Source organism: Schistosoma mansoni (genome assembly GCF_000237925.1).
Source record: "Schistosoma mansoni, WGS project CABG00000000 data, supercontig 0261, strain Puerto Rico, whole genome shotgun sequence".
NCBI lineage: Eukaryota > Metazoa > Platyhelminthes > Trematoda > Strigeidida > Schistosomatidae > Schistosoma > Schistosoma mansoni.
Window position 1 is genome coordinate 52,256 of NW_017386124.1, and position 14,818 is coordinate 67,073.

At 34.8% G+C, this 14,818-nt stretch overlaps 1 protein-coding gene across 1 annotated transcript in view; it reads right to left on the reverse strand.

Moving 5' to 3' along the window:
• The window catches only part of Smp_145770 (hypothetical protein), a gene marked incomplete at both ends in the record, with an annotated part of 37,806 nt that extends 27,873 nt beyond the window's left edge, over positions 1–9,933 (reverse strand). The window contains one exon of the mRNA XM_018790765.1: positions 9,721–9,933. Coding sequence (XP_018647382.1) covers positions 9,721–9,933 — 213 coding nt within the window. The remainder of the gene's footprint in view (positions 1–9,720) is intronic.
• Between the last annotated feature and the right edge of the window lie 4,885 nt (positions 9,934–14,818).

A 14,818-nucleotide genomic window follows, 5' to 3' on the forward strand; every position in this document is an offset into this window, starting at 1 on the left:
TAGACTAGGGATAACTCAAGAATGGTAAATCGTATAATAATAGTCTATGGGTCAAAATGAAGCTTATAATAAGAGGAACATGAATATGAATAGTTTAGTTGTTTAACAATTATACGATAAAAATATACACATTGTATTGGTCCATTAATAGTTCTCAAAAGGTACCACTCATAATTCTCTATGGAATATAACAGACTTCTAATAAACCATCAATTGTTGTTGTAGTGAAGTTGCTCTCTAGCAGTAGTAACTATAAATGCAAGAACATTTCGTCATAAGCTTCATCAAACCGAATAGAAACACTTATCTATCATTTTCTAAAGTTTACTTAATAAGGAATAGAAACATTCACACTGTCATCACTAAAATTGATAATAAACAAAAATATTTTATATATACTTGAAATCATGAGTCAATTGAGACCACACCACACTCGTCCCCCCTCTAAAGCATTCGTACATGCGGTGGTTCTGCTCGCCATGCCACTATCTTTTTTCACTGCAGTCTGTGCCAAACACTCCGTCAGAATGTCGAGTCTGCGGCGCGCTGACCTCCATAGCTCCGTCGACCTGCCGGGGCACCAACATCCGCATCCACCCGGCACCTGGGACGTTCAACACCCGTACTCCACCGGCCTGCTGAGCCATCTACATCCGATGTCCGCCCAGCAGCCGCACGTCCCACTGCTCCTCTCCGTCGACAGCATCCGCTACAGCCAACGCCGCCCCGCCAGAACACTCCACTCGACGCCAACTCTCCGCACCAGACTGCCCCAACTAGCACCTCAACTCCAGACTCGCAGCGGCGTCCGCAGAACAGCACCCTTCCTCCTCCTGGATGGCAGCGACACCAAATGTAGTGAACAAAACACAACTGGGGACAATCGAATGTATTTAAGCAAAAATTACAGACTATCTCAATAAATTCTGATTACCAAACAATGAACAGTCAATTTGCAAATTAACAACCAATTGTTTCAATCTTCACTGTTTCTTCTCTTATTCTCATTGCTCATGCATTTTCCATACTTTTCCGCTTCATTTCCATTCTTTTCTCATCGGTCTTCTGCCAAAATACATTCTATGTCTGACCCACACCATATACTACTTATATGGATATAAGTAGACCACACCACACTCGTCCCCCCTCTAAAGCATTCGTACATGCGGTGGTTCTGCTCGCCATGCCACTATCTTTTTTCACTGCAGTCTGTGCCAAACACTCCGTCAGAATGTCGAGTCTGCGGCGCGCTGACCTCCATAGCTCCGTCGACCTGCCGGGGCACCAACATCCGCATCCACCCGGCACCTGGGACGTTCAACACCCGTACTCCACCGGCCTGCTGAGCCATCTACATCCGATGTCCGCCCAGCAGCCGCACGTCCCACTGCTCCTCTCCGTCGACAGCATCCGCTACAGCCAACGCCGCCCCGCCAGAACACTCCACTCGACGCCAACTCTCCGCACCAGACTGCCCCAACTAGCACCTCAACTCCAGACTCGCAGCGGCGTCCGCAGAACAGCACCCTTCCTCCTCCTGGATGGCAGCGACACCAAATGTAGTGAACAAAACACAACTGGGGACAATCGAATGTATTTAAGCAAAAATTACAGACTATCTCAATAAATTCTGATTACCAAACAATGAACAGTCAATTTGCAAATTAACAACCAATTGTTTCAATCTTCACTGTTTCTTCTCTTATTCCATTGCTCATGCATTTTCCATACGATTGCGCTTCATTTCCATTCTTTTCTCATCGGTCTTCTGCCAAAATACATTCTATGTCTGACCCACACCATATACTACTTATATGGATATAAGTAGACCACAACACACTAGGACGAAACAGTTCTGTAGCGCTTTCTGGTTTTTAATGGTGGTTTGACTGAAGTCAGTTTATGTTCCAGACTTTAAAATTTAACAATCTCTAAATCCCCCTATACTAAAGCAAATTAACGAATATTTTCTCCAGCTGATATATAGATGAGAAATATATGGCAAATCTTATTAATCATAACCAAATATTCGCTATATGATTTAGTTTTTAAAACCAATTACACTATTTATACGCTAAATAATAAACCGCATCTCGTACACTAAAGTTTAGACACAGTATATGCAATGAATTCGAATATCTCATTTCCTTAGTGAAACCAGATAAATGAGAATCTCCCTTAGTATGCTTAAGATTGATACTGTTAGCAACATACCAAAAAAGTATTCGCTACAAAATGATATCAACAGAAGAAGCACCAGTGAAAAGAAAAAAAGTTATAACAACATATGTATGGTTGTTTAGTCTTGGTTTGAAATAGTTCAGCAGCACTTCCTACAGACCGATCTCATATTAAGTTTAGTATGGGTTTGTATTGTATACACTACTAATGGGTCCCCGATCAGAATACTACACAGTAATTCCTTTGTTTGTAATTCACAATTTCAAAGTAAATTACCCGAAAAATAACTAGAAACAGACTTACCAAATAAAATTATGAAGAAGAAAACTACTAAATCAGTAGAAATGAAAGATCAATTATAAGTTGTTATTCATTTCAAGAGTAATACAATAAAACAAAGCGGTTTTATTAGGTTACTACACGCATACATACATACAAACATATATGCACATACATACACAAACCAAATTTTCAATTACCAAAACGACTAGGTGTATATAATAACGCAATCAATTCGATCTAATCCCAAATCAACAAAAATTAATGAATGAATAAGTGAATCAACTAACTAAATACACATATACACACACAACTAGCACTACTAGATAAACACACACACACACACACTAGAACAGCTCTTCACAATAGGCATATATAGTATCTATGATTAATTATATATAGTATACGTAAAATAATGTAAGGTTGTATTGTAAATTTTTTTTATTAAAAAACGAAACAAAACCTTAACAAATCAATATGTAACAGAATAGAATTGCTATAACATATATTATCAATTCATATAAATCATAACACAAAAGGGAAGAAACATGAAGGAATAAGAGAAATAGGTAATAAATAAATTAGAGATAGGCAAAAAGAATGGCTCTATTTCTGATTCCTATTAGATTGTGTGATCATTGTTATCGAAATATATAGGCCGGCAACCTTCGTTTACAATTATCGACTTAGACAATAAACGGAATAAAATAAGCCAAATATGAGAATGAATTTCCGATAGGTATATTTCATACATTCGTTGATACAGTCGGACAAATAAAGAAACGAAGCGATGAAGAGAAGGCGAGTGAGTTAACTATTTTTGACCAAACGTTATTTAATATTCTTAGTCAGACCAAAAATAAGTTGCAGACACATAATGAATAGGATGAGCAATTAACACACACACGATCATATAAAAACAGTCAGGATTAATAAGTGAATAATCAAAATGTGGCTTGAGAAGAGTAAATAAATTGGTCTATCCAGAAGCTAGAACAACCGATGTGGGCTTGGCATAGTACCAGCCACTACATACTCGACTATTCACGTGAACATATATTGCAACATCAAATAAATAATAATAAAATTAGAGATTCATTTAGTTCTCAACAAAATCAACTTCAATATTCATCATATGAAGAGAGAAATACAGGCAATCTTATTTATTTATTTGAACACATGAATATTGGTACAAAGGGGAACCGAATAAATATGCACCACACAAGTCACTTGATTTGAGTGTGGGCTATGATACTTCCCAGGTGCCCAAACTGAAGCAGGTGGTTTTCTTAGGGAGCCACACCCGGAGCCTTCGACCTAAAGGTCTGATCCACAAGGCAGTGGAGCATCGTGAGGAGATACAGTCCTATGGTAGCCGTTGACAAACGATTGATTCATACACCATTTGTTCCTTCTGGATACTGGAGCCCATGTTCATCATTGGTTTGGAATCAGGGTTTTCCAACTCCTCTAGGTGGACTTTCCGTGTCCACCAACCCGGTTAAGGCGCTAGGCATTCGCTTTTCGTCCTCTCAATTTCGTAAACAACACACACGCCAAGAGAAGGCAGTGAGGAGGACTTCCCTGGCGGTGGCTGTACACGAGTGGCCATGTGAGAGCATTTCGAGAGGGAGAGCGGACTCTCCCCACCCTCGGCCGTACCAGGGCATTTCGGGGGGGGGTTAGACCATTTTCTCCGCACCTTACTAAATGAGAATGATGGCAACTTTATCCGATTTTGCTTTTCCTTAAAAGAAAAATAAATCTGAAAAGTTGTCATCTAGCGTGTTCAGTAAAAATAAACTGATCTATAGGTTGAAAACAAAAAAAAATTAAACAAGCAAACAAATGCAGGAAAATGGTGGAAATTATTGAATGAAAATTAGTTAAAACAATAAAGCATGAAGACATAAAATCAACAAATTATAGAAAAAAAACAGGTTACAATACTGATCTTAATTCATTTTTATGTTAAAAGATTGGTGGAGAACTAAAACTCCTACATTAATTGAAAGATGAAGCATTGATGACTTATATCTATGCATATGTTTAAAAAAAATATGTTTAAAAGAAACTCTACAAAACAAATGAAGTGAGCAATAGATTGGGTACAAAGATTTTGTGGAGAATGGCTTAATTCGCAGGTTGTATTTGTTAAAGATTAATCTCAGTTTGAGTACCACAGAAAATCAAGAAGCAATGGACAGATAATTCGTCCTATAGCGGGAAAAGTAGCACTACTCAAGATGAAAATCTCAGAATAATTGAATTTTTTTAAAGTAGCGAAGGTATACGCGATATTATTCGTGAAACTAAAGTTTAATGTATGCTATAAACCATGGTTAGACAACAGTAGTTTGGTGTTGAATATTTATAGAAAGTTAGAGGATTCAGGACCTTGGTTTCCTGCTCCCTGGTACTCAATGGAAGAACATTTTTTTAACCTACAGGGAAATTATACCATTTTGGTGATTAATATATTGTTTTCGTGTCTATGATAGGCTTTATCCATCTAACAACAAACAAAAGTGCATGAAAGTCAAGAGACTAATTTTAGCGGCCATATTACATGAGCGAACGAGATAGGATTTGAGCAGTCCCATAAATCAAACGTTATTAAAATAATTCCTATTAAATGACGGATTATTGTACAACGTGGTGTATTGATTGGTCTTATTCGAGATTACTTCACATTAGGATAAACTGATTTTTGAACATAGAAATAATTAAAGTCGAAATAGAACCTGATTCAGTATAGTGTGATTGATACTAGCCGCTTTTGTGTTATTTATTCAGGGCTCTACTGACTGTGGTCTACAAAATAAAAATCCTAAATCAGTAGCCGATCTCGCTTCGCTCAACCTTGTATCATACTGTCATAAAAATTGTGAAACGATCAACTGTTTGAACGAATTTTTTATCATATTGACCATCCAGACATACTTTTTCCTCCTATCTAAACAGAGTTGAATAAGTAAATAATTACGACAGACTAATCAGAGTAGTAAAAGATCTTTGGTCAGTAGATTGTCTTGTTAATTTTCATGATCAAATTATTTACAAACCATTGACTATCGAATACAACTGTATTAGTGTGTACAAACTATCTAGTTGGAGCCTAAGCGATAACTGCGAACAATAGTTGGGCAATTTAGGTAACGTAACATAGTATAGAATCAGTCACAGTAAACCAGAATTATTCACTTTTTATTTTAGCCTAGATAATGAATATAAAACATTTCACATCATTTCTATCTAAATTTCAATCCTTCTTTTCGAACTATATTCTTCGATATTTGGTCATTTTTATTATTATTGACATTAATCATCATTTTGTTATTCGTTCCGTTAATTTTATCTAGCTGTTTTTATTGAAATCACGAACCGATCAATGTTAGACATTGGAAATCTTGAAGCAATGGATGTTTATTTTGTCCTAGTATGAGATTTCTCAAGAGTAAACACTTATGATCCCGCATGCGGGACTCGAACCCCGGACTTCCGGTTTCACACGCACACACAAACTATGAACCACTGAGCCTCCGTCAAATGGTGTTAAAAAGCTCAACAATCTCCACAACAATATATTGATATTCATCTTGTGTTCATGTGATGTAGGTAACTGATATACTGACTGACGTAAATTTGTCCCACGCCATATATATATATATATATATATATATACCGACTAAGAGATCACTTTAATTCAATCACGTTTCAAAAACCAACTAGTTATTGAATAAATTAGTTACAATGATTAAAAACAGTTCTTAAAAAATTATGCATAAAAGGATAGTCATACGTTATAAATAATGAGTTAAACGATCTATATTACATTTTGATAATAATAATAATAATAATACTGGCTAGCTAATCAATTGTACTAATTAGAATTCTATGCATCATCAAATGAAAAAAATATTCCCACGTAGTGTATCCAACTACCTTGTTTTTTATAACATGAATTGATCAATTTATAAGTGAGAAATAAGAAAGAATTCTATTATTTATATTGTTATCTATCAATACTATGATTACTCTATCATTAAAATATACTACTATTATTTACTGATTTAATTTTATTTATCCAAAAATTAATAAACTATATTTATTTTGAGATTATTCCCACATAACAAATAAGAAAGAAATTCTTTTCTAAATGCAATAATGTATATTATCATTATCATTATTACACTTAATGATTTCTGCACCCAAACACAAACAGTAATAACGCTTATCTTTGTTGAATTTATGCTCCAAAGTATAGATATAATTTACTCACGTTCATTCTTTAATACAACTAAACTTATATATAAATATATATATAAAGAAAGAGAGAGTAGTGAGAAAAAACTACTAGGTACTGTGCATTTTCGCTTCATAAAAGAGGACAGGTGGGCTGCGAGATAACCAGAGACATGGCCTTAATAGATTCAATCTATCGATTGAAGAATCAGTCAGTCAGCTACAACGTAGGACCAGGCACATATATGCATTGATCCAAGTTGCCATACCTCGTTAGTACAACAAGATGAACACCGGATTCATAGAAGTAGTTAATTTAGTGGTGGTAATATATAAAAGAAAGGTTGTATATAAGGATATAGTATACGATGGAAGACAGCCATGAAGCAATTCTAATCTCAATGTTTAAGGGAAGGTAAAGATTGTATACACCTGCGCCATTGATCCATGTCACACAGTCTCCAACCATTGGTTATGATAGTCACGCGGACCCCAACCAAGAAGTCTGCATCTGCCAACATGGCTCAGACTGGAAGTTATTGACTTCATGCTTTGATGCCACGTTTTGATTTGGCTGCCCCTAACTCTCTTCCAACCATTGCCAATACTAGTCAGCATCGCGCGTCGTGATAATCGGTGTTCAGACATACGGAACACGTGGCCCAACCATCTCAGTCGATGAAGATTCATCACCTCATCAACTGATTTATCATCATTCCCTAATACCCTGTGTATAACCTCACTATTACTTACCCGGTGATCCCAGCAGATGCGAGCAATATTTCTAAGGCATCTGTGGTCAAAGGCAAGTAACTTACGAGTATCTTCTACTCGTAATAGCCATGTTTCACAGCCGTAAAGTAGAACAGAGAGAACTGTTGTGTGGTATACTTGTCTCTTAATTGATAGACGGATATCTCGTCTTCGCCATAGGTGACGTAAGTTGGCAAAAGCCAAAAGAGCTTTTTGAATGCGTGCTGAGATTTCGTCAGACACCAACCCATTAGGGCTGATCAGACTTCCAAGATAAGTGAAGTTGTCGACGCGTTCGACTATATATAATATGATTACTTTAGGCCAACATAATTGGTGATTTAAATTAGTGTTGATTGATTACAGGATAATAATCCCGAAGCCCTGAAACTAGGAATATTCTATTTATTAGCATTTGTCAGTAATCACCATAAAATTTATACTCTTAACAAGAGTCAAAAACATTAATATAATGAGATTACGATTACACCTAGACATATATAAATGATTTGACAATTACAAATATGAAAACTAGAATAGAGTGTATAATTTCAACAGCTTTAATTTCAGTTCACACGGTTTAGACAATCATTGCCACTTAAATCGAAATGTCGCACAGAAACTAAAATCTCCTTAGAAGTTGAACACCTAACAGATTTCACATTTTTTAGTTCATAAAAATAAGACAAATAAGACTATCACACAGAGTGATGGGGAAGTAAGTTAGATCAACTAACTGATTTTTTTTTTAATAAGAGGCGACTAGCATAACCTAGTGAAGTATGCTCTGACATTTAAAACATTAAGTGCTAGATTTCAATTTCACTTGAGCAAAAGCAGCAATACTCGCTTGATACCGGCTAAATTTATTTGATAAGACTAAACAAGGCAAAGTAAATGACTGTATTCCTATCTATCTACGAGCGCACATGTACCTAACTACCTACGTCGTTTCATACTTTTAGCAACAAGAATTGTGATACAAATTACAAAAACGAGGATTTGAAAGCATCCATATAACAACTAATAACTTTTATGCTGACTAAACGCTGTATAGGTATTTTTGTTCTTAATGTAGTACTTAACTACAGTTTGATTTTTAACCTTACACCATTTAAAAATGACCGCAGCACTTTAGAAATCTGAGATATATAGAACTCTTTCAAAATCACTACTAAACAAATATTTCCTTAAATTCAGTTATATTTGTAGACGTACAAACTATGTGCGAAGTGGTGGTTTGCTAACTGGAGTGTACAACTTACTATCCCTGAAATGCAGTTTTATGACCCACTTTACGTACTTATCAGTAGCCTGCCAGATAACATTACTCTTTGTGTGATATATTTAAAATTAAAAAAGGGTACACAAACAGGCATTTGGTTGTCAAATTCCATCGACTTCGAACGACATCATGCTGAACAAACTGAATACCTCCTTCACCTGTGTATACGCAAACATAAAAAGTCCCATGGTGGCCGGTGACCAACGATTGATTCATACGCCATTTGTTCCTTCAGGATACTGGAGCCCATGTGCACCATTGGTTTGGAATCAGGGTGTTCCAACTTGCCTAGGTGGACTTTCCATGTCCACCAACACGGTTAAGGCGCTAGACATTCACTTTTCGTCCTCTCGATTTCGTAAACAACAACCTCACCACGAGAAGGCAGTGAGTAAGACTTTCCTGACAGAGGCCATATACGCGTGGCCATGTGAGAGCATTTCGAGAGGGAGAACGGACTCTCCCCACTATCGGCCGTACCAGGGAATATATATATATATATATATATATATATATATATATATATATATATATTCATGGCTTAAAAATTTCCTAAGATATTCATAAGTGTTAATAGAGACAACCCATTGAAGGAAAAAGTTCATTCTAAGTGGGCAATCACTGATAAACGGAATTTGGGTAAATCAACTGTGCGCATAATTCTAGCAATATATAATATGACAATATAGCTGACTTCTGTTGGTTTCTAAAACGACGGGAATGAAAATAGGAAAAATGTATTACTACAGATAGGGATGATTTTTAAGAGGATGAAATAGATGTATCCAAAATTTTAGGAAGTGAAGTTTCTGTAACCGCAGTTCCCACTGCACTGGCTATATATATATATATATATATATATATATATATATATATGAAACTTGAATTCCGGAGGAAAAGTAGGTGAAACAATAGTTCGCCGTACATACTCCGCATCATTTAAACAGATCACAACAGCCATTCCAAGAAAAACTTACCAAGTTTTCAGGTGTATATCGAAAAACATTCGGTCCAAATACAATACCTAATGATTCAATAGACATTTTATTTTCGGACTGGTAAACAGATAAACGGTGTAAAAATTGGCATAAATGCTTGAGTAGAGTATAATTGACCACTGGTAATTGAGCAACTAAATTTTCCAACTGAGTTAGATAAACATCTTGTTTTGAACGATATTCCGAATGAATCTAAGGGAAATAAAACGACAAGTAAAATGGAAAAAGATAAAAATGAAAAAGTGAATGCAGAATTAATATTACTTCAAACAATGTTTATAAAATGAGCAAAACAATCGGGACATCTCTGTACTAATCTCTATTGATATATTTTAAACTAACGTCATAACAGTAGAATGAACAATTTGAAAATGGAAGTGAAAATGCTGATAAAAATCGTGGTAAACAAACGTGAAAGCAGAGATTAAAATGCACAGGAAAGTAAAATGTAGGCCAATCGATAAAATTTCTTTGTCCAGTCACTTAGATAATGTTAGGTGGTCAGTATATTAAGTGGGGGTATTTGGTAAATAGACAGAGTAAAATTAATGATAACAATTCACGCAGATTCGTAAGCCAAATTACACATAGTTACCAGCCTCTTATAAGCTCTAATTCGTGGAGGTTATAATCAAAAAATTCACTGTTTTAATAAGCAAACGCTGAGTCAATCGATCATAAACAACATACAGCCTGGCACAGTAAGACGATTAGCAAAGAGTCAAAATGATAGTGTAAAAGATTAAGGACCGCAAAGTATGAGTAGGAAAGAAGAGATGAATTCGAAGAATAAAACGTACGAAATAATACTGAAGTTTAAGATTTCGAGGGAGATAAAGAGCCGATGCATCTGCTCACCTGATACCGATTCTAAGCTATGTCAATTATCGTCTCCCATCATTGATAACGATAATCGAGTGGACCTCAGCCGTATATTTTGAACCTGAAAATATGGCTCAGTCCAGCTACCAATGTTTATGCCATGTCTTGGTTTGGTGTCTCTAGTTTCTTAACAACCCATTCTTGCACCGACCAATTTGTGTGTTGACGTAGGGATTGGTCGAGAATGCGTAATAGCACATGTCTCACCCATCTACGTCGACGAAAATTCGGTCTCATATTTGTTTAGTACCTTATGCCTAACATCGATAAAGCTCAGTCGCTAGTTCCACTGAAAGAGAAGCAAATTTTGAAGATACCTATGATAAGATATTTACAGCTTACGAATGTCTTCTATTTACACAGGGGATATTTTACAACCATAGATTAGAAATATTTATTACTTAACGTTAAAAATAGTTGTAAAAGTTGATCGGTATTCCTTATAACTTTCAATAAACATTATCAGAAGCCTTAATAATCTAAAGAATTAACAAAATAAATTCAAGTATACACTGAACAGTTGAGTAGTATCAAATTTCCTTAATTATAAACAAATGTTTGTATGGCTATCAAAAGCTTAAATAGGAGAGTCACATGTTTAACTTGATTATGTATAAACAACACACGATATATACTACGTATAATATATTGCTTACGTTATCCATACGATACCAAGTTGTTACTTAAAACAGCAGAACTAATCTTCTGAAAATATTCAAAACGATTATTATCAAAACAGAATATGGAAAGTATGAATGCGGTGAAAAACTGCCAAACAACAAGCAATCGTAGAGCTACGTTTCGGGCTTAGTTAAGTGTCCACATATTTGAAAGAAATGACGTTTTATGTAAAAGTATGAAACTAAGTGATCTAGTACTACAGAGACGTTACTATGCATTTAAGGCCACGTGAATAATCTGTGAAATTTACATTACCAGTCACTAGGTAATAGCTTATGTCATATTGTCTAATTCTCAGTGCTGATTAAACATTGGTTGTTACTACATGGTTAATAAACTTTTGAATACAATTTACTTTCTAGCTGAATTAAGCTTGTATTGTGGTGTATGCTACTTATGTCTCTCGACATAAGTAGTATGTAACACCAATCTGAAATGGAATGACTGGAAGCAGAAGGATAAGAAGATCGAGTTGAAGAAAACAAAAAAGAAGATAGAAAGGAATTGTGAATCGGAAGAATCATACAGAATGTGAAGGACAGTTGATGAAAGATTTGCAAACGAAGTATTAAATGTACGGTTCTCATATTCTACCAAGATATTCTGTAATTTTGTATTAAACAATAAATTGGTTGTCCCCACCTGAGTGTTCGTTCATTAGATTATAAGCATATCTGAGCTGTTTTAGTTGGTACTAAGTTTTCCAAATCACTAAAAAAAACTCTTGCTATTTTAAAAGTTATGTAAAAAAAAGTTTATTAAGTTTTTTCAGTACAAAACTCCAATGTATGAAAAGCCGAAAGTGATTTCTCATTTTTTTTAAGAAAATTTTAAAAATTTGACCGTCTATTCTATAAATAAAGGAGTATTGATATATGGAATTCGATGTAAAGAAACAAACAAATTTGTATACTGATGAAAAACAGCATCGTAAAAGTCTTTATTAAATGAGATGGTTTGAAAAATGTGTGTCCATATCTAGAACTAATATACTCCGATTAACTAACCTGAATACTATAGAGAAATATTGAAAAATGCTAAAAGATGGAAGATAAAGTGAAATGAGACAACTCTAATTGATAAATAACTATATGATTTATAAAGGCCTGACTAAATAAGTTCAACTAATCCATAGTATACAACATTTTTCCAGATATGTAACATTCATTGACTAGTTGAATCAATGAAAAATTTCAGCACATAATAAACAATAACTGATGAACAAAAGTCAAAAGAAAGCAGCAAAACAAATCTCAAAAAGAAGAATGAAACAATCTGAGTTTTTGTTCAAGGATAGGCAAAAAGCATATTAGTCCAGGAATCATTTTTCACATTAAGAAAATCCACTTGGAAAATTTAAACCAATGATAATTACTTTCGGTCAAATTGCTTAGCATCATTATTTAATTGATCAAACGGATTTGAAAACTCTTTTATTAACAGATATATAAACGTGAGTGTTTAGTATTTCAATCTTAGTTGTGTGTTTTTTTTGTGCCAAACAAGTTGTCTACGTTTTATAGTTGTTTAACCAAATAAATAACGAGTTTACATTGTTTATAGCAGAAAGTGTTTATTTAAAGAAGAAAAAAGATACAAAAAGATACCGTAACAATGAACCAATTATCCAGTAACTGCCGTATCGTGTAATCCCCTGGTATGGACCAAAATGGGGGAGAAGACCGCTCTCCCCCTCCAAAAACTCTTCCCTGGCCATGTCTTATATGGCCTCTGTCCGGGAAGACCTACTCACTGCCTTTTCCCATCAAGGGCGGTGGTTTTCAAAATTGAGAGGACGAAAAGCGAATGTCCGGCGCTCTAACTGGGCCGGTGGACACGGCGAGCCCACCTAGGGGAGTTGGAAAACCCTGATTCCAAACCAATGGTGCACATGGGCTCCAGTATCCGGAAGGAACAAACGGCGTATGAACCCATCGTTGGTCACCGACTACCATGGGACCGCATCTCCTCATGATGCTCCACTACCTTGTGGATCATACCTTTAGGTCAAAGGCTCCGGGTGTGGTCCCCTAAGAAAACCACCTGCTTCGGTTTGGGCACTCGGGCAGTATCACAGACCTCACACAAATCGAATGAGATTTGTGAGGCGCATATGTATCTGGTACTTGTTTGTACCAATATTTATGTGTTCAAATAAATAAATAAATAAGTCAAGACCTAGAAATGATGTTTAGATGATGAATTCATTTTATTTCGTCAAACATTTCGTTATATTTCAAAAAATTAGAGTATATATTGGTAGCTTAGTGTACACATAATTTTGTGTATATGTTCAATTGAGTAACAGAATCTTAAAATACAAGACAATATAAATATGTATAATATTTCTACATAACAGTAAACAATTAAAATTATACTTATTTGGCCTGAAATAATACGAATACGTATATAGGATAAGAAAGAAACAAAATAATATATATGACAATAGTAGGTATCATAGATTGATCAATACAAATAAGAACAAAAAACACCTTTAATTTAATTGATTGATTACTAAAGTGTATAAGTTAACTCAATCATTACATACCTAACGATTCTCACATAGATTACAATATATAGTAAGAAATGATTTTTAATTAGTAGTGTTAAAACTTACGATTAATAAAAACATATATAGGTAAAAAAAATAACCAATTGATCCGTCTCAATGTTTACACTTGCGATATAAGCTATAAACCTGATACACCAGCATTCACTTACATGGTTACTGAGAACACCGTTATTTTTTTCATTTACATTACGCCGAAATTTTACAATGTTACTCAGGAGTTTCGGCATATAGATTAAATCCTTTGTCCTGTAATTAGTTAATATATTAAAAGTTCGTAATCCAAGTCATCAAATACTATCGCCAGCCCTCAAACAAAATTAATAGCTTAAAGCCAAGGACAATGTGCTTTATAATTGATAAATGTTTTTACATGAAGATTATTATTCTGTTCAATACTTAATGTTCCACTATGTTGGATATAATTTATTGACAAGGTAAAAACAAACTAGTGTAACTCAGTAGTAACTTATCATGTAAGCAAGTTGAATACAGAAAATCGTACTTCTGTGATACTGTTGAATATTCTTTAGCAAGATTTTTTCACCATTTTTTAGAATTACTGGTCAGGGTTGTTGTCTCACAAGTTCTCAAAGTTATCCAGTTTGATAATAAGAATTCGCCTTTATTATTAAATTGTAACAGACTGTTATTGTTGACTAATACTTTTTCTACAAGAAGAATTAGATGTAGATTTATTTTTCTGATACATACTGCTAATTTCAGTTTGTGTGTTTGTTTTTTCGAAACCAATATTTGAAAGAGTACTATCATTCAATAAAGGGAACATGAGAATTCAGGGAGTCTTGAAAAACAGCTAAAATGCATAATTTGTTAAATGTTTTACTACTCACTTAAGCATTGATGGTCACTTTTGGAAAGATGACCTTCACATCAAAGGCAATTTTCGCAAAACCTGATTTTACTGTACGTTGATATGTATAA